The following is a 22,309-nucleotide window of genomic DNA, read 5'->3' on the forward strand; positions in this document are numbered from 1 at the left end:
TATTCCCAAGCATCTCATTGCTTGCCTCTCACATCTAAACCTGCTACATGCCATGCATTTCCAGAGCAACTTGCCCACCTGGGTCCCTCATCACAGCCTCTTAAGTCTATGGACAGGCTCCCCCTCCCCTCTTTGCTGCACCTCACAGCCATGTGGCACAGCTGCCTCCGGCACAGGGCAATCGGGGAACGAAAGACAGTATCGCTCCGTGGCCAGGAATGTGCTTTCACAGAGCTCCGCGTTCCACACTGTAACAAGCACACACGCACACAGCAAACATACTGGCCTTACCCCACCGCCTCACCGGGGGTGGGGGGCACACCTGCATTTCTGGGGGCCTCGTGTTAAGGAAACTGCAGCCTACCAGAGACAGGGATCACATCTGCAGAGAGACCTCAGCAATCATAACCTAATATTTGGGTTTCTCCCTTCCCAGCTGTCTTTTCTAAAAGGAAAATGTCCCTCTGGAATATAAAATTTAAGTAGATAAACTTATTCTTTCCTTTCATAACTTCTCAATAGCACCAGATAAACTGCAAAAAGGTATGCCCTCCGACTGGATAACTTCCAACGCTTCAACAGGACAGAAAAGGCCGCAGTACAACTTCTCACTCAAGGCCTATTAGCCTGAGGAGCTGAAGAAAGATTTACACTAAATGGAACTCAATCTTGAAAGAGAGTATCTATAGAGAAACATTACACTGGCCCCAGAAAACACTGACACAAAACCATTTTTTTCAAGCTTTCTGAAAGAAAAGTATTTTAGTGTTGGTTTTGCAATGGTTCAGGAAACAGGAATTCCCCATGAAAATAAAGCAACAACCTTTTTAATGAAACTATTCCCTCTATCTGCCTGCATCTGTAGTTTTAAAAAAAAGTTACCTGTTCAGGATGCAAAAGATTTGTAAGGTCCTTTAAAAAAAAATTAGTAGGTGCTCTATTTGGACTGAACTATTCTGAAATGCCTGAAAACTTAGACCTCCAGCACAGACCCATACCTAGATAAACAGATATTTTCCAGACTTCTATTTGTTTCATCTGTAACATCAACTAAGAAGAAAACAAAATTAGGTATCCAAAAAAAACCCCAGAGATTCTACAGTTTTCATATTAAGTATTTCCCATATAACAAACTGAAAATTGCTACTTCATCCTTAGAATCTCCATTTTCTTTTCTGTTCTGAAAAGGCCTAAATACTGACGCAGAGAAAGATGAGGGGACACAACTGTTCCCACCACAAACAGAACTACAACCAAAGTGCCAATGCAGCCAGGTGCCATTTCCTTAAGCAAAGTAGACCTGAATTCCTCAACAACTAGAACTCCATTAATAAGCAAGAAACAAAATCCCTTTGGCATCCCAATTTCACACAGGGTTGCTGTTACAATCCCTCTTCTGCACACCCTCCCCAGAAGCTCAACAAAAGCACTCCGAAATTAGCCTAACAAACATACATCTAAATCCTGGCAAGGAGGGGTCTAAACCCTTTCACAGTCTAAACCCTTTCACGTCCGTGTGCAGTTACACACAGAGGTGGTGGCAGCCGCATCCCAGCAACAACTGTGCTTTCGCTAGGTGTCTGACTGCACAGCAGCTGTACAGAGAACTCGGCTACTGGAGAGCATGGCGTAGAAATCACACGCTTCCAATGAAACCCAAGTGCTGCCCACAGCCGCCCAAGGGAACCGTCCCTCGGCTCTGTGCTCAGCTCGGCTCAGGACGCCGGCACCCGGACAGAGGAGTGCACCGTGCATGCTACTGCCAGAGCACCCATGGGAAACCACAGTGCGCGCCTGCACGCCCCTGCGCACCCACGCAGACCCAACACTGAACAGACAGAGCCGAGCACCCAATAAATCCTTTACGTCCTCCGTGGCACATGTAATGTATTACTGCTGTTCTGGAGTATGCCAACACCTAATTTATCATGAGCCAGCCGATGCCCTAAGTAAAGAGTGCAGACAAAAAAAGAGGTGAAAGTTCAAGTTATTTACCCGGCTGTCAGGCTGCCAGTGGAAACCATGTAGCAGATGACTGCACCTGCTTAATCCACTTCACTATTCTCTCTTCATTATTATGGAGATACTAACTGTGCAGTTAACTACACAGACATTTTACATTTTTTTCCCACCTAAAAAAGAACTAGTTTTAAATATTTTTTCAATGCACATTTGGTGAATCTTAAGTTTTTGTCGTTTACTACTACTGTTTTAAAACTTAACATTACTTGGATAACTTTTTGTTTGAGCTAAAAGCAAGGTTCGGTAATATGGCAAGTTTTAAAACCAGAGGTTTGCAAGCCTTCAGAGAAGGAAGAAAAACCCTTGTGATCCATCAGAATTGTCCTTCAAAATGTTTAAACATCTACCTGGAAAAAAATCAAACAAGCCACATCCAGTTTGAGACTTGCCTGCCACACCAATAAGACCACTGGAAACAACTTCAAAAGATACACAGCCTCTTTGGAGCAATGCCTCCTTTAGTGTGCTGTTACTTCTGCCCCAACAATCTCCAACACTCACAGGGCTCAATATATATAGAGAGGAAACTTCTCTTTTAGTGCAACAAATTAAGGCATTTATCTAGATCTGTTCCAAAACACATCATCAGGAAAACCAAAACAAAATAGCAAACATCACTCAACCGCGGCTTTGCTCAGCCTCAGCGGCAGCCATCAAATGCTAGCAGGCACTAGGTAGAACTAGACACTTGCATTAGAAACAGGGAATAAAGCATTGTTCCTTCAGAACTGGAGCTCCTTAATCCTTTTTAGTCCTTCCTTTGCCTAGAAAAAGAGGGAAATAATTTTATTTGTGTGAAATTAAGAAACCCTACACTCTGAGGCCCACCATACTGTAAATTATATTCATTTTACTTAGGGCAGTGGAGCCACAGCAACCTTCCCACACACCCCCAACTCCCCTCAGCACTGACTGCTCAAAAGTCACAGTCATGTGCCAGATAAAGGCTTTTTCAGATAAGTGGAAAAACAGTGCCATTAAGTGGTTTGTTGGATTACTGACAATAAAATATACTTAAAAGCAACCCCAGGGAGCACAGCAGGAGCTCAGTTCCTATTCAAAGGCAGGCACCAAACAAATGCCTCGGTATTTATCTACCAAGTTCACCTGAAATTCATTGGTAGGCCAGCACGCTTTCAGATTAACAGTTCAACAGTTCCACAACAAAACAGTGTTTATGGGTAGTCAATCTTCAATTATGAACACAATACACAGAGTGCTTACTATGTAACCAGAAAAAGAAAGTAATACAAACGGTTTCTGAAGCCTAAAAATACATCGAAGAACATTTTTTACACCGCTAAAATGAATAGGGGAAATGAAAAAGATCAAAACTTATTAAAAAGACATTGTGAGAATGCACTGCCGCAGAAAAGCATGTCAAATACTCCCCTTACCTAACTTCAAGCAGCTTCCCCAGCGCTGCAGCAGAACACAGCACTGCAGGATGCAGCTCGGTTAAGTCCTCTGCAAACTGAAGTATGAGTTACACTGTGACAAAGCACGAGGCAGCCCACTCTTTAAACCGCCAGGACATACTTCTATACATACATTATATACACAAACACCTCAAAACATTTCTAGTTTGTTTACACCACTACGAATTATCACATTTCAACAGACTCACCCACCCCAGTCTTCATCTGAACAATAGCATAAGAGTATCCTCTTTCCTAGTGGCAATTTGATTCATCCCATTTTGCTAAACAATTCCAAAGTAAACTTCAAGTAACATTTATTAACCAAAAGTTTCAGACTTAAATAAGTTGGATTAAGAGTTATGGTGCTTTTTTCTACAAACCAAATTTTTAAGCTATGAAACTTACCAAACAAATTCCTTTTTAACCAAAAAATGACAAGAAAAAAAACACTAAAATAAATACAAGGTCACATTAAGTTATTTATTTCTGTTTAACCACTTGAAGCATTTTTAAATAATCCACTCATAACTAGGAGCACAGACAGCTGTTTCTAGCGCTGACACTGTAAATAAAGCATTGGTGAATACTAGTAAAAGACAACAGAAACACAGGCACAAGGAAGACACCACTTCTTAAAGCTTATTTCCATAACAACAAATTCCATTGGTTAGTGTTGCAAGCCAGTGAGGATGACTACAAACTACAATTAAAGACAAACAGAAAACCAAAACAGTTTGATACCAAGTCCGGAAAAAAATGTTTTGAAAACACAAAAGGAAAAGGTGCTTTGCAAAATACTGGTATCAGACCAAAAAAAAGGTAAATTTCTCAGAGCATGCATTTTGCCCCTACAGCTGGACAGGGGAGACACAGATGAATCATTAAAAGAGAGTCTATTTAACCTTAGCAGGAATGGTCTTCAAGAAAGCATTCAGGTTAATATTAACTCTTTGGTAGTGTTTCTCAGAGCTAACTCCAGTTTAATTAACTGTGTCTGTTGACAAATAGAGACTCTGCTTCTGCACCAGTAATATTATTCTTTACCCTGTATTTTTTTCAGTTGACCCCTTACTAACTCAAGAATTGCAAGACAGCATAGCCAGTATCAATGTGGAATTCCAAATCAGTTCAATCAAAAACAGCCTAGTAGTTGACTCTAGGGAACTTCTTTATCTCTAGTCAGTATAACTTCCTTAATGCAATGCCCCAACTAATTAAAACAGAACTGCCATTACTTGAGTAAAACTGTCTTCCCAAACTATTAATAATTGAAAATACTGCAAAGCTGGTTTGCACCTAGTATTTCCTCTTCCTTAGGCGAACTAAAGAACATAAACTCCAACTCTGAAACTGAAGATTGGAAGCTCTCACCTTAAATGTTACTAATGCCCAAGTAACAATTTTGAGGCTGTTCTAATGAAAGACAGGGAAACAAGACAGAAAATTTCACAAGGATGCAGGCATTTTGCTTGAGTATCAGGTGTTGTGGGAAATTTTTTATCTAGCATTCGGAACACAGTGCTGAAAGATACTCCTGTATTTTTCATAGTTTCCTGCAGAATCACAGCTGGAAGAGGAGGAATATGAATCTAAAGAGATGGATCCCTGTATCATGTATTTGCTTGTCTAGCTTGGGAAAAGAAAAAGGAAGGTATCATTGAGACACCAATGCGGTGAATTCAACTGTCTTCAGAAAACTGGTTTCTGAAATAGAGCTGAAAGCATCTTTTCCTCTATGAAAGTTAAAACTGGGGAGGGGAAAATTAAGAGGAAAAAAAATCACATACCAGGTTTTAGTATGTAAGGCAACGCAAACATTCTGTATAGAAATGACCATGCAATCATTTCTAAAAATGGTTACAAAAGGTAACAAAGCACAAAAAACATAGTTGAGAGGACAACTTCATGCAGAATGGGTTTGTACAGTACATACCCAGATAGGATCTCTTGGGAGGTGCTTTGATTTCTTCATCCTTACTATCTGCAGCTATGTAAAAAACAGTTGAGGGGGGGAAGAAGGAAAGACAAACAGACTTGTATGATTAAATGCAACAGTGGGTCTTCTAGTTACAGTTTAGTCAGTTAGTATATTTTGCTTATAAAACAACAATAGCCAAAACAAAACATGCCAGAAATTTTAGTCTCCGTGCTTTCTGTAAGGCTCCCACCCCAGGATGTTAAGATAGGGTCAAGCAGTAGGAAGGCCCAGAGCAGTCACAATGCAGAACCCACAGCCATGTACCCTGGCGAAAAAATGGAGGCTTAAAACCAGTGAAACGGACAGCTTAACTCTTACTTATATACTCTTCGTGATCAGAGAAAACAAGCTGTTACCTCAGCAACACTGAGCCTGCGGATATGTACGTATAATCAGCTAAGACAATACAGTTGCCTTGCCTCCCATGGAAAATGCTGTTCTAAAATAGTTTCAAAAAGCCTGAGCTCAAGCCAATCGTATCAAGGATGGAGCAGACCCCATCTGCAACCATTCTGCATGCTAATTTTTTTTCCCTCTAGCCCTCCTCTGCCAGTTGAAAACCATATATTACACGAGTGCTTTCCAGAGCCAAAACCAGAGCTCTTCAAGGGATCAGCGTGCTATAATAAGATACACGTTACAAGGCAGGTTAAGGCAACTGGAAGGAAGACAAGTCTGGATGAATGACCAGAGGAAATCATCTTCACAAAAAAATACAAGAGCCCATGTTCTACTTACGGAGCCTGGGCTGTACTACAGTAAGAGATATCTAAGAGTCTGTTTTTAACGAACAATGTGCACTGCTTTTCAGAATAGTTCATACATTCAGTGTGCTTGACATCTGTCACAATGTCTTCAGCATAACTGACACTGATCTTTGTCAGAGAGAGGTGGAAGGCTTATCTGGGGAAAGAAAAAGAGGGCTCTTCATAGGGTGTCTGTCTCCACAGGAACATGAGGAGACTGCTCTGGCCTGCTGACGTTTTCTAGAGTGACAAGGTGGTTTTAGCTGCTCTATCTGTGAGAGCCTCGCTGCAGCCTGCTCTGGGCTCTCGAGTCGATACATGGGCATGTGCACATTCTGCTTGTCACCACTCAGCTCTCCAGCCTGGCAGCACCATCATGCCCCAGAAACAGCACAACCCCTTCAACAACAACAGAAACTACCACGGAGCCTCCAGCCTTTCTGTACCGAGCCAACCACACAGCACACACAGGGCTGTGAAGACACCAATTTAACAGTGGGCTAAGAGTAAGGAGAGCTGTTATTACCACAACAATGGTAACAGGAGATCTGCATTAAAGCAGCCAGGATGCAATCAAAGTGGTGTTAAATAAAGGATAAAAGGAGGTATTGTTCAAGCCTGCCGACTTCATCCGGAGACTCCTTCACATAGCTTTCAAAATATTCATACACAGGAGAGAAACTGTTCTACCATTGGAGGTTTTAAAATAAAGTTGGATTTTAATGTTGTTTTCTTGTTTGGAGGTTGGTTAGGGTTTTTTTCCAATTCAGACCAGTTAAAAACAGGCTACCCAGTCAAAGTTTAAAAATAATAGAACAGCTGGATATACAAAGAGGACTTACCCTGTCTTCAACCAGTACACGTAGTTGAAGGATAAAGTTTATGTATCCAGAACAAAGTCAGAGAAGGCAGCAGCAGCCAAAGATGGGCTCTGCCACTTTCAACTTACTTTCACTTCACAAGACTAAAAAAGGGGAGGGGGAGAAATCCCACAACTGAGAAGTAACTGAGAGAAAAAGTCAGATTATATGAGTTTTCCTAGTAAGTTCTTTATATAGAACCTACCAGAAATAATCAAGCATTAGTGGAAAGTGTCTGGGGAGACTGTATATTTTCATGCTATGATAGTTACATAGTGAAAGTACAAGATCTCGACTGAACAGCTTTATGTCTATGTTCTGAGTTACTGTTGGTGTGTATTTTAACCCAGTAACACCACAAAACAGGCTACAGAATACAGAACAAGCTTGTCAGAATGAGACTGCTCCTTACTTCTTGAGGATGTTTTAAAGTAGATTCCTTCTGAACTAGTTATTATTTAAGGAACCTTATGCATGAGAATAACAAAAGCAACCCCAACTTAATTCAAAACGAACTATATATATAGTTTTTATATATATATATATATATATAAACATATACTAATGTGACTGGGGGAGAAATACCACATTTAACACTAATTTAAGAGCAACCTCCCTTCCACTGAAATATTCTATTCTATTCACCTTCTAACTATTTTGGATTATTTTGCAGAAACATTCAGATGGAGGATAGAAATTAAAGAAGAAAAAGGTTTAAACTGAAGACCAGCCATGTGAGAAATAATAAATTATATTATCATACAGAAAATTTGCACCTTCCCCTCAGGATACGACAAGGTTAATGAAGAACACTGACTTCAAACCTAGCCTCTCACTGCCCTGTACCCTATGAGGAAAGAAAGTAAGTACACAGATTTATCAGCTTGCCTAGATCACCATAAAACTTAGGAGGTAAGATTAGGCATAGGATTAGAAACACAGATCTCACTCCTACTCATACTGTGCTTGAAATACAAACCCATCCTTCTGCCCGTCTTGAAAGGAGCTTTGTATGCATTTACATGTCTATTCTGAGCCATCACGTTACAGTTGGCCTTACTAAAAATCAATCACAGGTAAGAAAAAGATCTTAGCTGTTCTCAAAGGTTGTGGAAGGATGCAAGCCTTTCGATGAAAACAAATAAATAAGGTCCACAAGTAAAATCAGTCTCCCCAGTTAAACACACACATGACAAGCAGAGTTTCAGGGAAAAGGATCAAATGACACAATGTGACCTTGAGAAGTTTCTGTTACCTGCTCAGGGAAAGACTGATTACCTGCTCAGGGAAAGACTGATTACCCTTTAGGAGACTGCATGTCTTTCAGGGAGAGTTGTTTAAAGAGCGCTATATACGGAACTGAATAGCCTCCCCTTTTGCCCAAAGGTTACCAAAGGAGCCTGCAAGAGTGTACGTGTAAATGTGCACAAGGACAATCTCCCTTCAGAAAGGGCAAACAGAGAAACCGTTCTGCCACTTCAGGAAACGCCAGCACAGAGAGCAAAGGAGGGAGAAAACATCCATGTCCCTCCCGAACGCTTCCTAGATTTTACCTGCTGCCTCACCTGGCTGAAAGCAGTTTTTAAGTCGTTCATCCTGCCAGACTAACACCCTTGTGAACACAGCAGCTTCTGTTTGGGAGCTGGAGTGCAGCTCCCCCTCCACATGGATTCACTTACCTGAACAGTTCCACACTACACTCCACAGTGAGCAGGAATGGAAGCAGCTTCCTTAGCTATTAGATAAATTACCCTACTGCACAGCCAGTAGCTGCTGCCTTCTAATGATGGCTGTGGATATCTGGAACTGAATCAGACCCTCAATTATATGGGGAGTGAGAGAAGAGAACAGATGGAGAGAATAAATTATACATCTATATTGGCAAAACAACTGACAAAAAGCTGACAGCGTTAATTCTGTTATTGTTGGTGATAAGCTGAAACATAAAAATGTTGTAAGTCAAAGTCAACACAAAAAATACCCCTCTCATTTTATATTTGGGAAAAGAAGCAGGGACTTCCCACTAAGCTTGAACATTTCATTAAATAAACAATAATACTCTGGCCCTAACTGAAATTATCAATGCCTAAAAATTAATAAATAACCAAAATAAAATGTGAAAATTTGCATAAATCCCAACTAAACGCACACTAAAACCTAAGGAAATTGTACACAAAAAGACATTGTTTTGTAGCCATATGACAGCACCTCCTATTTTGACTGCCAGAAACTCAGTAAGTAGAAAATAAATTATGTACAAAAGCAAATGTTTGCAATTGCAAAATAAAATTTCAGATAAAAACATATGACCATAGCTAAGAACTTGGTAGAAAGTACAGCTAAAGAAAATAAATTCTTATTCTGGTCAAGATCTAAAAAAAACACAGGCTAGCACAATGGCATCACAGCCAGCTCTATACTTAGGGCATAGTGTGAAATATTAAGGAGAACTCTGATTTCTAGATTGAACCAAGACTCATCTGAAATAAAATTACAGCTTTACATATTTACCTGTAAAAAAAGCAGTTTCAAAAAAGTTCAGGAAGTGCTACACTGAATTATATATGGATGGCAATTCAGACAGAACTTTTGTCCAAAATACAGTGCGCCTTGCTTTCAAAAAGATTTATCCTGCAAAAGTCAGTTGTGTCACTCACCTGCAAAAGAGCGGCGTTTTATGTTCAGCTCATTGGATACACGTACTTCAGTGCACAGCTTCAGCATCAGTAACATAGTAATGATCATGATAATGCTTTGCCACAAAAGAGGGGATTCAAAATGCCTTCCAAACCTAAAAAAAAAGATAAAAGAAAATACATAAAACATCTCAAAGATAACAAGCGTTGTACTCTTTCATTCTTTGATCCTATCTAAGCACCTGAAAAAAGAAATCCTAACAGTAACAGGTATGAAAGCCTGAGTTAGACAAAGTCACCAGCCAAACCTAGGTGCACATATAGTAGCTCAAGAGTCACAATCCCCTTGCAGAAGCACCGAAGAACCTTATTACAACCTCCCTGTGGACTGATCCTAGAAATTCTGAAACCAGAAGTTGAAGTCTCCATTTCCAAAGCCAGCAGCAAACGTATTATTTTGAAAAGAGAAGCAGATTCATTGAACAGTGAAGGCAGTACAGAGAGACCAGAGAGTTATGCTGCATTAATACCAGTTGTGTGTCCTTGCCACATACACACTCAGTAGATTTCACAAGGACTTCTGTGCAAAACTTAACCTTTTTCAGGTTTTCATTTTTAAGGTGAAGTCATAAAAACAATAGTGCTTGGCCTATAAAGAAATAAATACCCACAGCTATTAGCTTGCTAGGTTTAATATAACATCTTCCTGGGGGTGAGAAGTATGATACTTTGCCTTTAGACTTCTGAGTGGAAAGACCAGGTCTGCAGAACACACCAATCAATTAATCAATTTGTGTCTAATTTGGACCAAGGCCGGGGCAAGTAAGCAAGCCCAAAAGATGTGGGAACCAAACATACTTAATTTGTCCTCTCCTGCCCTCCACCCTTCCCAGTTTAATTTCTGCTTGCTCACAGATGATGCTTGGTGGGGACTACTGAGCCCTTCCTGCATGTTAACACAGAGGGGTGAACGTGGACTGCAGCCAGTCTTGACCGAAGAGCTTATTCTTACGCGATTGCGCAAGATTCTGCCAGAGGAAAACGAGACCCTTCAGCAAAGGCCAGCGATGCTCCTGAATTCCTCAATGAAAGCTCAGCAGTCCTCACCAGACACACTCAGTAAGTGCATTAGGGCTACAGGGTGGAAGCTGTTCATAGGCAGCCCTCAAGGCATATTAGATTTAGAATAGGAAGGCTGCACATGCATCACTGTGAGCTGCTTCTCTGTGCTCAGCTCTGCCAGGTTTTATGCCCTGAAGACAGAGGTGTTGAGGAAGGGATTTGGTGAAAATGGATTGCTATGTTCCCCACATCCTTCAGCCTGCACCGTGAGGCACACAGTCTTTCCAAATTTCCTTCCAGCATAATTGCTTAAAGCCATCCTCTGAGCACATGAAGCTGCCTGAGACCTCAGCCTCACAGGCATAGCAACCATTGCCCTCTTCTCGACAGTTCCTGTTTTACAGCACCCTGGCAAAACATGATTTCTTATGCTTGGGCTACTGTCATGGCAGGGCTCCATGTTGGTAAAAAACAACTAGGTTCACCACCACGCTCTCTCACAGAATACTTCACCTCCACTACAGCCATTTCACCAGAGAGGTATTTTTTGTTATGAGTCAACTAACGAGGAACAGGAGAGAGACTGGAAAGTCCTTGACTAGCTTTCTTGGAAATCTTCCTGTGCAGAACAGCCAAGCAGCCTACACCCATGCAAATGGCTAAGTATTTCCTGCCTAATGGCATGCAGCTTTGGAAAAGTACGACAACGCTTGAGCCTCCACATCACTCCAAAGACACCATCAGCAGCTACTTGAAGATACAGTATTTCCACATCCCTTAGTCCCCTCCTCTTCTTACTACTACTGATGCTAACAAATTTGCAGGATGCTATAAGGAAGGAAAAAAGAACACAACTGATGGACGTAACCATAGGCAGAGCATGCTCTGGGTAAGGCTTTCCCTACACTAGGAAAAATGCACAGGAGAAGAACAAGACTTTGGCCCAGCCTATTCACCGTGCCCATGATCCCAAAGCTCACTCAGTCCCTGTTGCTAACTGTGGCCAAGTTCCCCCAGGTTACTGGAATTCACTACGGGTTTACGTCTCTTACTCAGGGAATGAGGAAAAAAAGCGCGAAAGACTTACTCAGAATAACAGAGCAGTTAGAGCTGTTTACATCAGGTTTAGAAAAAACATCTCCAATTACAAAAGCATTTGCATGCAAAAATATAGTAATGCCTTTAATAGGGGCTGAGCTAGCAGCAAATAAGCTGGAAGCTGTTATGACGGTAAAGCCAGCCTCAGGTCCCTGCAAGGTTAGCTTCTCCCAGCTGATGAGATACTTGGCCCTTCAGGAATGGGTGCCTCACAAAGGTATTGCTTGCACTATCAACATCCACCCACCACCACCACCCATAAGCTCCTGCTATCTGATCATAACAATGTGCCATCACCACAGCCTTACTGGAAATGAGACCAGAAGTATTGCTGCAGATCCTCTACCCCTTAGAAACTGGAGGGGGGGGGGGGGGGGAGGGGAAAGAGAACAAAAGTTACAATGCGCAAGGGAGGCAAACTGAAAATTTGAAAATTCTTACAGGGACTTCAAACAACGCACACGCCACCTGTAGATTTCTTTTTTACAACCCTTCAGCCAAAGACAGTAAGGGTTACAGAACAAAACATACTCGTGTGAAATACAAGCCCGCAGACACTAAGCCCCAGAGGGAGCCCTGCAGGCTGCACAGCCCTCACGCTGCAGGACATCCACCCCGGAGACCACGGGGCAGCACGACGGGGCACAGCCCACACACCACACTGCCCAGACCCAAAGGTGTACCAGTGTCAAGGAGCACTGATGGGTTCTCGAAGCTTTAAAAGTACAGCCAGAACAACCATTTTGCTCAGGATCATGGAAACAAACAGCACTCCAAGCCGCTTACTCTGCTCCACGCTGATCTCGGGGCCTACCAAAGCAACACCAATCCAGCCTAAGGCTCCTCACGCCAGCCTGAGCCAGAAGCGCTGCAAGCTGCGAGCCCCACGGGCAGAGCGTGCCGTTCTACCACGTCCTGCTCACCACCTGCCCTGCAGACATCATTCCCATCTTTGCCTAAGCAGGAACCGGGAGGAGAGGAACATTGAAGCAGATGATGAGCGAAAGATGAAGAGCCCCAGGACACCAGAACAGGCTTGCAGAAAAGAACAACACTGAAGTCCTGGTGATGAGGGGGTCACCATCATCATTCAGCATTTTCACCCCACAGCTAGGATGTTGTGTGAGAAGGTGAACGGGGACATGTGCAGTACTCAGGGAACTCGGACCTCATATGCCAGATTAAACAGCTTTTATCTCTTTGTACTCAATGCTGTAAAAACAAACTAATTCTTTTTTCCTGTACTAGTCAAATATGCAAATAAAGGGGGGCGGAGTGGGGCTTACATTTTTAATAGTTCACAGCTTTAAAATGACCTATGCATGTTCAGGGCAATGAAGACAAGGGAAGTGAATGTTCAAGCCACAGCAAAGACTGACTAGTCATTGAGAAAGCTACGTAATCCCATCAGCACTGCTTGATCCTGTTGCAATAATCCTGCTGTTCCAGCCCAGGTCTTGCTCAAAGCAGCAAATGCCAATTGTGCAGAAGCAGCCCAACTAGACCAAACACAAAAGCTTTGCTTCTCTTTTCCCAAGATGTTTCTGAGAAGAAAGTGACTGCTGTTGCTGCAACCAGATCCCCATCTCCTTGGCCACACTGTCCCAGGCAGAGCCCCACAGCCTCTGCCCACAGCCGAGGCAGGTGCACTCACCACAAGCGTGGAAATTACACCAGATTACTACCAGCCTCACTGCTCTGGGCTGACTGCTCCAGCGGAAGTCACAGATTCTAGACAACGTGGAAAGCATACGGGATACTGCACATGCCACCAGGGCAGCGACAGACAGCCCAGGGCAGCAGCACGGCAGGGTCCTGAAAGCCTAATTACAGAATTTAACCAGCAGGAAGAACAAGAAACAAACTAGTTTTACAACAAGATCTCTTGATAAGAGATTCTCCTCAACATGTGAGCTTCCAGGACTTTATGGAGACCCAAAACAAGCTTCTCATTTGGGCACATCAATACCTGCTTTACTTGTACTTTTTATACAAAAGAGCAGCGCATTTTATCCTTGCTCTCTGGCATCTATGAAGAGGAGGAGGAATTGCATAACACGCTTCTGCTGTCAGTATCCGAGCAGGATTCCACCAGCAGGCCATATGTAGTGCAATCTTGTAAAGTTGTAGTCACTCTGTCAGGTTCATTACAGCATCACACCACCTTCCCCACCTGGTAAAAGCTGGCAAGACTCATTTTAGTAACAGAAGTCTTAAAAGCAAAAGTTTCTCCTTCCTACATAAGTCCCACAGACAGACACCACTGGCCCACCGAAGCCAAAGCAGCACCAGACAGCACAGACCTGATCCACTAGTAACACCGTAGGTGTTAGAGTGCAACAAGTACGTGTGTAGGAATCTGCCCCAGACAATGGCAAGCTGAACGTGTTCCTGTACATCATCTCCAGCTGCATGCTTGTCTCAGTAAACCTCTAAGCACAGCAGGGAGCACGTTGCACTGGCCCCAGCACAGAGCCCCCAGTTCTACTGACATTACAGTTTTCAGAACCCACTTTGTTCCAGTGGAATGAGTAGAGGGTTACCTTTGTTCAAAAATAACACGCTTCATAGTTTTCATCTTTTGCCGGACTGCCAGAACTTGTTTCCACAGTTTGTCTCAAGGCAACTATTTTGAGAGAACTCCTCCAAAACTGGAAGATTTTATTTTCTGTTCTTTGAATTTCTATGGTGTTGCCGTAGAGGGTTTAGGCCAGTGGCCCATAGAATCGTATCTCAAAACCTTTGGAGGGAATATTGTCTTCCTGGAAGATATACAAACCATATATCATACTACCGTATAAAGCATTTTATGGACTGCAAAACTGAAAAAAAAAGTCCAAAACCCTCTGGGAATTGGATGGAACATAAGTACTTTTGGCTGAACTCACTCAAGATACAAAAAAAAAAAAAGAAAACCTACTGCTGACTTCTAAGAAAACTGCAGTTCCCTTTCCTCCAGCTATTTATTCTGATTTTAATACTAAAAGAAACTGTAACTTCTCTCAACATAAGCTCTGTTAAAAAAAAAAAGGGGAAGAGAGAGAGAACTCACAAGTAAGTTCTGCATCGTCCACCCCCAACTGATTACACAACTCTCGCCCGCCTTCTTGTTCCAGTTCCAGATGACAATGCAAAGCTTGTCAGCTGGCAGCCTGCAGGCCACATCAACCAAGGAGATATTCTGTCTTGGTCACAACTGAGTTCAAGTGCCATGGTGCGCCCTGAAGCCAGCCCACAACTTCAAAACCATCAGTAAGGCCCAGGGTATCCCTTGGATATTTTAACAACCAGTGTTGAACCAGAAGTCAGAGATAACCCTAGCAAGCACAGTAAGGCATCAGCTGAAAAAAAAACAGTAATTAAGTGTTTTAGTAAAAATACTGGGGGGGTGGGGGGGGTTGGTAACAGATTTTTTTGGAGCATGCCACACATCTTCCTGTGTACCAGAATTACAAAGATGCTGAGTTTTGCACTGCCACCGCCTCCTCCTCTTGACCCACAGCACGGACCTCCACCAGGCTGACCAGTCCAGAAGTTGAACTCAGTGGAGAGCTGGAAATAATGACTTACGGGGTCTGGAGAAGACTGACAGGAGCAGCAGCACTGACAGCGGCAGAAGGACCAGAACAACGGAGCAGCTGGTACCAATCAGAAAACATGACCAGCAGCTATGTCGGCACCCCAAAATAAGCGCTGCTTTGAAGTGTTACATAAATTTGTAACAATGGATTATTACTAAAAATTAAGTTAACTTGGTATCAAATCTAGTAACAGCACAAAATCTATTTCTCACACTGGTAAACAGAGATCTCATTGTATGATGCTGTGAGCAAAGTCTACTTTTCACATTTATTGTTTTTTTTCCAGAATCCTCTTTAAAAGAACCAAAGACTTCACATCCAGTCAACTCACTGAACAAGTTTGCACAGTCAAACTTCTACTTCCTTTTCCCTAAAAAAAAAAAAAAAGCCATGTGTGCACAAACAAAGCAAAGTAGAATCATGCCCACTGTTATCCATATACAGTTTCCATTCTTGCAGAGCAGTCTTCTCCAACTGCTTCTCCACAAAGTTCTGGCATAACTCGTTGTTGGAACAGAGCAAGGCCAAACACACACAAGCGAAAGCAGAAAGGTCTCTTTAATGATGACATTTTGAGACACTAACAGAAAAGCACGAAAAATGACTTAACAGATAATGTGTTACTGTCATCAATAGCAAACAGAAGTTCTTTGAACACACCCTGAAACTAAAGGATTCAGTGGCAGGAAGACAAGGAGAAGAGCCACTGCACTGAGTCTTCTTGACTTTAAAAAGATGGCTTACCATTGGAGACAGTCTAATTGGAGGAAGAGAAACTGTGAAAACAGGTAACTGGAAACAGGTTTGTTATCCCTGATCTCATTAGTACTTTGTTCATTGGCTACTGGCATAGTGCAATACACCAGCTGCAACTCTACCCACATACAAAATGTGCCAAGATTAGGAAGTAAATACCCAGTTTGGAGGGGAGACAAAAGGTCAAACTTCACCCACTGCAAAACCAGACTTAGAAACAAACAAATTAAAACACCACTCTGGAGATAGCCAAGTACAGTCCTAGGAACATGTGGAATCTGCCAATTCACAAATAGGAAAGGAGGGACTTGCCTGCACAGCTGAGATGAACAAAGAATCTTAGAGCCAGAGGGGAAAGGTGGACTGGGTCTCTTACCAGTGACAGAGATACAGAAAGACCAGCACTACTCAAGAGTGAAAATACAGAGAAAACATAGCATAAAAGGCAGGAACTGTCTGTTCCTGTTGCCATGCATCTGAAATACATAGCATTCCACTCTGTGAGCCTCAAATTCAAGAATATATGAAACCCAGGGAAAATCTGGAAGTAATAAAAGAAAAACTACAGAAATGTCTTTGGAGTTTAAAAAAAAAAAAACACACCAAAACAAAACAACCACCACACCAAAACAAGTTATGAGGCATCCTGATAAATAATTAAGGCCTGAAACGCAACACCATTAGAACTCAAAAGTTTTTAAGGCGGACCACTTTAACCATTTATTTTTGGATCAGGGTGGCGAGGAATTCAGGAGGGATGAATCTGGCACAAATCATACTCTTAATAACTAGAGGTAATGAAGAAAAACTAAAAACAACTGAAAAAACAGCAGCTGTATGTCAGTAAAGTTCTCAGAAGAGACTTGGATTAAGGTCTGGACTGGCTTGCTAAAGGGAAGGAGGGATAATCTTACCAACAGGTGCTTTGAAAGTCAAATTGGGGAAAAATTATGCACAAAAAATTATTTGGAGGAACAGTTCTGTTCTGGCACAAGAATGGATAAATTATTTCATACATTTAAAACAACAAAAAAAACCCAACTTCTAATTCCCTCCAATGAAAATTAAAATAATTCTTCTGTTTATGTCAAATTATCTGGAGGGCTGCATCCCAGATATCACATCAGCCATAGCTGACATTAAACAACTAATGCAAAATTTGAATTGCCAAGCTGCTCCATGGGTGTATTTTAAACATGTTCACAGAAATCAGAGGCTCTCTGCTATCTGCCTTTAATCACCCATATGCCCAAGGATAACATCCACCCCCAGTGCTGCCTTCATGACTTACTGGTGTTTGTAGTGAACTACCACAGATGCCTAATCTTTGTAAGTAGAAAAGCAAAATATTCTCTCTCAAGGAACACTGGATTATCATTACACAAGTCTTCTTTTCTTTCCATTCAACAGAACTAGAGAAAGGGACAATTCATTCCAAGTACAGACAGCAAGGTTTCTGCAGGCACACACTCACATTTCCCCACAGAAGTGGCTGTACCACGAGCCAGCAGCATACCTTACACTCCCTGCTCAGCCAGACACACCTATGCACATGCTCTCTGAAGCCATTCCATGCCATCACGAGCTCCAAGATCACCAGAGCCTACGCAGAGCTAGCTAGTACTAGCTAGTACGTGTCAAGAGAGCGATACTATTACATGGCTTAAATACTCACAGTAAAAAATTACATAACCTTATCAATGTAACTGCGTTCTTTCTCTTTTGAAGTGTAAATTTTTTAACATAGACATAAATTATAACTTTTCATCGCTCATAGTATTTATCCTTTTGCACATCTCAACTAGATATACTTAAAATCAATTCCGATTAAAGCTCTTTCTGTTCTTCCACAGCCAAAGTCTTATTTAACAGATGCGCTCACCCGGGTTACCCAGAAACTGCCAGCATCTCCATTCAGGCCCAAGTCATTCATATATTTCAACTACCTCCAGTGAAACAAAAAATCACACAATTTCTATTTCTCAGACTGTCAACTCAGGCTTTCCACTTCTCCTACCCCCATCAGTTCTCTGCTTCCCTTCTGCTTCCTCCAGCAGCTGCTCTGCGTGCTTCTCTCCAGTAAAACTACAGGTCCAATGCAACAAGTAGCTCTGATCTAGTGACAACTCCTCAGCCTGACTGCCAGCCCTGGCCCCAAGGGAGAGTCCCGTTTTCTCCACTCCAGCACAACTTAGATGTTGCATTTTGCTGTATAAGAATCCAGGAAGCTCCTTATACTTAAATGGTCAGAGAGGCTTTAAAAGGAAACTGCAAAGCAACAAAAGGATGTAGCACATTACCTATCAGTTCTTTCTGGACTACAAAGCAGCATCTTGTAGTCAAATAATTTTTAGAATAATTCTGCAGTAATTTTTTAGACCATTTCATCTTTGGTTTCTCAAGCACGTTCCCAGTGATGTAGCATCTATATTGTAAGTAGTAATATGGAAAATTAGTTTGTAAAATTCATTCACGGAAATTATGTTCTAATAACATTTCTTTTGTCCAGCGGCACAAGACCTAAATACGGTAACAGAGTTGCTTTTCAATATTGAAAGTGGTGCTGAAAACATCCTGCTTTGATAGATAATCCAGCTTTTGCCCGCTTATCTAAGAAAGAGTATTTTAGTCTGCAATTGAGCATGGAGCCCCAGAAGTGAACCTCTCTGGAGCCAACTGGCGCGCGGGAAACATACAGCAGGCGTCCCAGTGCCGGTAACAGCAACCAGGTGCTAGAACAGCCGTGCAGGACGGGGCCTTCGCCCCGGGAGCGGAGCGAGAGGGCCAGGGGGAGGCAGCCAGCCAGGAAAATAGACCTGACTTCGAACATACCTCTCCCTTTTGCCAGAAGCCGCAGGGCTCCTTCCCGGAGCCGGCACGAGTAACGGGCAACGGGCAGCGCCCGGCGCCGCCGCCCCGCAAACCCACGCGCCGATGGCGGGGCAGCACGCGGACCCCCGGGCCAGGGGCACGCGCAGCCGGGAGGCGCGCCCGTCGCCACCCCAGCGCCCCCGCCACGGCCGGGCCCCGCGCCCGCCGCCCCACTCACCAGAAGAGGATGCGCAGGATGTTGGCGACCAGCAGCACCAGGCAGACGTAGGTGGAGAAGCCCTCGGCGTTCTGCGTGCGGCGGATGTCCCGGTACTGCGGGACGTAGGGCACCACGCCGCCGAACACCATGGCCCCCGCCGCGCCCCACGCCACCAGCTGCCGCGCGGGGCCCAGCAGCCACTCCAGCCCCGCCACCTCCATGGCGCGGCCGCGGCGGGCAGCGCTCCGGCGGCCTCAGCCCCGCGCGGCGCCCCGGCCGGAACGCGGCACCATGGCTGCGGCCTGTCCCGCGGGGCCGGCGCCTGCTGGGAGGGACGGGACGGAGCGTCAAGCGGGGGGCCCGCCCCCGGGCCGCCGCCCTGCGCCGCCGCCCTGCGCCGGGCGGGCCGGGGGCCGCCGCCGGCACCACGGGGGCTGCCCGCAGCGGGGACCGCGGCTTTGGCACGGCGCGGGGGCGGCAGCCACCGCTGAGGGGAGTGGCGGCCGGGCGGCAGGCCGAGAGGCGGGGGGGCTGCTCCTCCGCCCGCCGGGCTGTTTCCCTGAGGGGGCCCCCTCCCTGCCTGCCTGCCACCCGCACAGCCAGCCCGGCCGCCGGCCGCGCCCCGCTCCCCGCCCGCCCACCTGCCCGCGGAGCTCCGCCCGCCGCCATCCTCCGCCCGCCGCCACTCCGCCACTGAGGGCCCGGCCCGCCGGCGGCGGAGCCGGGCGGCCCGTGACGTCACCATGAGCAGCCAATGAGCGACGGGGGCGCTCCGCCGATCCCGCGCGGGCGGGGCGGGGGCGGAGCCAAACGGGACGGGGCGGAGCCAGACTGGAGGCGGAGCCAGACGGGGGGCGGTGGGTAGGGGGACACAGACCGGCGTGGGGCAGGCCCAGACCGGCGGCGCCAGCCTCGCTGAGCGTTGCCGCACCGTCTGATCGCTCCGCGTCCTCGTGTCAGACGCCGTTTGCCAGGCGCACTTGGAACGCGCCCGCAAGGCTCCTGCTGGGAGCGCGGCGAGGCGCCACCGGCGGCGGAGGCGGCAGAGCCCGTCCCGCACGGCCCCACGCCACAGCCGGGGCGGGCCGGCCGCCGCTGGGGACGGCTGCAGCCCTCAGCACACTGCGAAGGGCCGTTGCTTCAGGCAGGCACGAGCTTTTTCTCCCAACAGAAGCAGCCCAAGAACGGGGTTCCCACAGCCCCAGGCTTTGCGCTGCTGCCGTCGCTCACCCATTCAAGCCCCCCTGTCAGAGCAGGTACCGCTTACCCCACACCTGCTGTTCCCCAGGGGTATTCCCCATATTTGTCCAAATCCACCCATGTCTTCTGCAGCTGCGGTAAGTGTTTTCCACTAATCCAAGGTGAATTTAAACCGCTCGTACCAGAAAAACACTCCTGCTGCCTTCTCGGGGCAAACTCCCTGGAGCTGCAAGGAAGCGTGAGCACGGCTGCAGGTGGCTCGCAGGGAGCTCTGGCCATGGCCCTTCCCAGCTTCTCGAAAAGCAAAATTTGTGTCTTCAAACAAACCGTTCCCTCCCTCACCCAGCTCCCAAGCCCCTCCAGCCGCAGAAAATCCCCTTGCTGTCACATGCCACACCACGTACTGCATCTAATTCCTGTGTGGGGATCACGCGCTGTGCCTCGGCCCACGAGGCTCCTGGAAGGGACCCACACAGGGTGTGGGGTGGGAACACGGGGCCGGACCATGTCCCTGCACCATGGCACAGCCCCTGAGCGGCTGCCACAGCCTCACCTGCTGCATGGCAGCTTCATCCTGAAGGGTCACCACGCACTGACACCAGTGCAAGGAGCAAGGCTGCGAGGCAAGGCACACAACCCCCAGATCCCGTGTCAGGCGTGCCACCAGGGCCACGAGGCTGCAGGGACAGACCCCGCTCCCTTTCCCACAGCGGACAAACACCTCCAGCCCTCCCCAGCCTCTCGGGAGGGGAACCGCTCCATGAACGTTCCTCCATGCCCCCTCTCCAAGGGCAGCAGGAAAAAGGCTGGAGCAAAAAGCAGCGTCGGAAGTAGCATCTCAACATGCCCGGGAAACAGAGCCAGAGATTTCGAGACCATCACCCCATAACGTGGCCGGCAGCAGCCAGCTGGGTGACCACAGGGCCACCTTAGCACAGCTCCCCCAGGGCTGAAGGGCACTGCCACGCCAGCCCCCATGGCCCGAGCACCCGCAGCAGTCCTGCTGCTGCTGCTGCCTTTACCCCAGGCAGAACCCTGCCAGGGAAACGCTGCCCTGTGGTCAGGTGCAGCCACCGGGCGATACAGTGCCCGCAGATCACCCAGAGAGCACCGTCACCCTGTCAGCAGGCGTGCTGGAGGAGCTTGCTGAAAGGGGCTGCCCCAGCAAGTCTCACAATAAGGGATTTGTGAGCAGCCAAAAAGGAACACTTTCACAGACGGCAGAGCACTTCCATCAGGGATCAGGTTTCCCAACCACTGGAATTGCCCTTTTCTCTTCAAAGATACAGAGCCTGAAATCTGCACCGTGCACAAATGCACAAGCCTTTACTGTTCACCTCAGAAGACCTGTCTATGACAGCAGCACCACAGAGTCAGACACTGCTGACCCGGACCCCTTTTCCCCATGCCTGAAGGATCCATGTTTCACTCGCCACATCTTGCCATGCTTTGAAATAACAGCACCTTATTACTTCTACTGATGTTACCAGATGAAAGGATAGGGAAGTCTTCACCAGTACATATTCCAGTGGAACAAGCTTTCAGTGAACTACACCATGCTAGGTCAGGAGAAACAGGTAAACATCAAATAGCTTGCTTGCAAGAGCCATCAGCACCATTTAGGATTTCAGCAAATAAAAGCTGATGACTCAGCAAAGCCAGATGCTTCTCCTGCACGTTGTGTCCCTCTGAACAACGACTGCAACATGACACACAAGAAGCTTGCAACGAGAGGGGAAGACCAGGCACAGCATGACACACAGACCCAACCCTGCCACCTGGGAGCAAAACCACCACAGCTGCGGTGCCAGGGCTGGCTTGTACCCAGCCCTTGTCTCGTCAGGGAAAACTCCTACGGCTGACCATGCTTCTGCTGGGGAGGGGCAAAAGCAAAACCCAAGAAACGTGCAGTGTGACT

The 22,309-nt window shown here is 45.8% G+C and overlaps 1 protein-coding gene across 5 annotated transcripts in view; it reads right to left on the bottom strand.

The window, feature by feature from the left end:
- Positions 1 to 19,958, bottom strand: part of SLC66A2 (solute carrier family 66 member 2) — a 65,511-nt gene extending 45,553 nt beyond the window's left edge. For 2 of the 5 annotated variants that reach the window (XR_013927002.1, XM_080380370.1), the window contains exons 1-3: positions 19,210 to 19,818; positions 9,685 to 9,818; positions 5,377 to 5,430 (exon numbers count right to left, since the gene is read on the bottom strand). Coding sequence is in view for 4 of the 5 variants with exons in the window: in XM_080380370.1 (XP_080236496.1) it covers positions 5,377 to 5,430; positions 9,685 to 9,818; positions 19,210 to 19,412 (391 nt within the window). In the remaining variant the exon portion in view is untranslated. The other 3 variants (XM_080380368.1, XM_080380367.1, XM_080380369.1) reach the window with 3 other exon arrangements.
- Between the last annotated feature and the right edge of the window lie 2,351 nt (positions 19,959 to 22,309).

This window comes from Falco punctatus, assembly GCF_963210335.1.
Source record: "Falco punctatus genome assembly, chromosome: 3".
NCBI classification, from domain to species: domain Eukaryota; kingdom Metazoa; phylum Chordata; class Aves; order Falconiformes; family Falconidae; genus Falco; species Falco punctatus.